General features: G+C 37.3%; 1 protein-coding gene across 1 annotated transcript; it reads left to right on the forward strand.

Moving 5' to 3' along the window:
* Positions 1-457: 457 nt before the first annotated feature.
* On the forward strand, positions 458-850 carry LOC137659308 (uncharacterized). Its single transcript, XM_068394332.1, has one exon. The coding sequence runs from the start codon at positions 458-460 to the stop codon at positions 848-850; it is 393 nt and encodes a 130-aa protein (XP_068250433.1).
* Positions 851-2541: the final 1691 nt, after the last annotated feature.

Genomic DNA, 2541 nt, shown 5'->3' on the forward strand with positions numbered 1-2541 from the left:
CTCTCTCTCTCTCTCTCTCTCTCTCTCTCTCTCTCTCTCTCTCTCTCTCTCTCTCTCTCTCTCTCTGTTAGCTTTGTTTTCTTTCGAATGCAAAAGATGTTTTTTTCATAATAGGGTACCGATACCTCGTTGTAAACTGGATGAAAAAGAGTTTAACCGAGAGATTGAAACGGTTTCCTTATGTGGCAGTGAAAACAAACGTGAATTTCGACTATTGATTTAAAATGAGTAAAACAAATTATTTTCCTGTATTATGGTTTAGATTTAGGTAAATCTTACAAGAACAGTCTAACGCGTTTTACAAAATAGACGGAACTTAACTGAAGCAAACATACTGATTGAACAGAGAATTGAAACAAAGACAACCACTGATGAAACGGACGCAAAACCAGACCAAATTAAATGCATGCAAAAGAAAGACACAGACTTGATATATAAAATATAGGGAGACATCAATATGGTAGTCAATATAAAGGGAGACTTCAATATGGTAGTCAATATAAAGGGAGACATCAATATGGTAGTCAATATAAAGGGAGACATCAATATGGTAGTCAATATAAAGGGAGACATCAATATGGTAGTCAATATAAAGGGAGACATCAATATGGTAGTCAATATAAAGGGAGACATCAATATGGTAGTCAATATAAAGGGAGACATCAATATGGTAGTCAATATAAAGGGAGACATCAATATGGTAGTCAATATAAAGGGAGACATCAATATGGTAGTCAATATAAAGGGAGACATCAATATGGTAGTCAATATAAAGGGAGACATCAATATGGTAGTCAATATAAAGGGAGACATCAATATGGTAGACTGTAAACGGATATCGACCAGATAGATCAAACGCTAATAGACATAGAACTGATAGATAAAACGCAAATAGACATAGGACAGATAGATAAAACGCAGATAAACATAGGACTGATATACAAAACGCAAATAGACATAGGACTGGTAGGCGAAACAAGACAGATTTGGTAGTCAAAAACCCTTACATAAATCAAAGACAGACCTAGGTATGGTAGACAAAACGAAAAATATAATTATCATACTTAATAAGAAAATGGCAATGGCTAGAATCAGGCCTGTAAACCAAGCCAGCGCAATCACACACCAACCAAACACAGAAGCAGGGCAAGCAAATGCAGTCGTCGCACACCCAACAAGCACAGCAAACAAAGAGCAAGCAAAGGGGTCCCCTGATTGAAATTCTGGTATCAGAGACAGTTCGGGTTGCTATTGCACGCTACGCAATTTAGTCTTGGCTTTAATTCCGTCATCTCTCTCTCTCTCTCTCTCTCTCCTCTCTCTCTCTCTCTCTCTCTCTCTCTCTCTCTCTCTAGCTTCTCACTTAACACTGTAGAGAAAAGCAGGCTAGCTTGACGAGAAGGGAGTCTTCGGAATGGAGTGAGGGGATAGACAGGGTGGAGGTGAGGGGTATTGTCTCGGAGGAGGGGGGAGGGATAGGGGAGGGATCTATGCTTCTCGTGGGGCTATATGAAATATTCCATAAGCTTAAAGAGAAGATCTGATTCCACAGACACAGCAGCCGAGAGAAAGTCCCCTTTGTTGTGGTGCCAGGAATGAGCTGATTGCTTGGTGGTTTGACCGGCTATCTATAGTTGCAGTTTTTAGTCGTAAATTGTGTTTTCATGTGGTGGGTTTTCTTTAATTCTTTTTTATTGTATTTATCCTCATTATTGGTGTTGATCTTTATTCTATTGTAAGTATTGCACCAATGTGCAGCAACCTTTTAGCCTTCTGCCTATATTTCGACCCGGTTTCTTTTCTTCCATCTTGCATCTTCCTCTGTTCTCAATGGCTTCTCCAAGCTTAGGACAGGGTCATATGCACCAAATTCTATAGATATTTTGTTATATTTGATAAAATTTCTTAGTATTTCCTAAATGCTTGCAATATTTGCATTCGGTCTTGGATATGTTGAGAAAATGTGGAAAAGCTGAGAGCTGACACAAATCTATGTACAAATATTGAGAATAAACTTTCGAAAAATTATGTATTTTACTCGGAACATTATCTATTTCCATCAATGGATGGTCAACCAACCCGCTCCCAAGGGACCTCCATTATATTGCACAGAGTAATAAACTAATAGCCTTCATCAGCAAAGGTATTAATCATCCTTTTTATTACTCGGTCGTATTCATATCTTGAGTCACGTTGTATTGCTCATTAAGCAGATGGAGGAATAATAGTTATGCCCCTTGCATCTAATTATTCTAATGTAAGCATGAGCTCTCGGAAGGAGAAACTCTAATCCTATTCCGACTGTTTAGTGTAGTCATTTATTTAGCTGTAATGATAGCGAGTTGTCTCTTACCATGATGCAGCGTTTAAAGATTTATTATTATTATTATTATTATTATTATTATTATTATTATTATTATTATTATTATTATTATTAGCTAAGCTGCGCCCCTAGTTGGAAAAGCAGGATGCTATAAGCCCAAGGGCTCCAACAGGGAAAAATTAGATTTTTGAGGAAAGGAAATAAAGCAATAAATAAAC

This window comes from Palaemon carinicauda, chromosome 19 (genome assembly GCF_036898095.1).
Source record: "Palaemon carinicauda isolate YSFRI2023 chromosome 19, ASM3689809v2, whole genome shotgun sequence".
Classification (NCBI taxonomy): Eukaryota; Metazoa; Arthropoda; class Malacostraca; order Decapoda; family Palaemonidae; genus Palaemon; species Palaemon carinicauda.

Excerpts from the sequence above, each read along its gene's own strand:
- LOC137659308 (XM_068394332.1), top strand. The coding sequence starts at position 458 with ATGGTAGTCAATATAAAGGGAGACTTCAATATGGTAGTCAATATAAAG.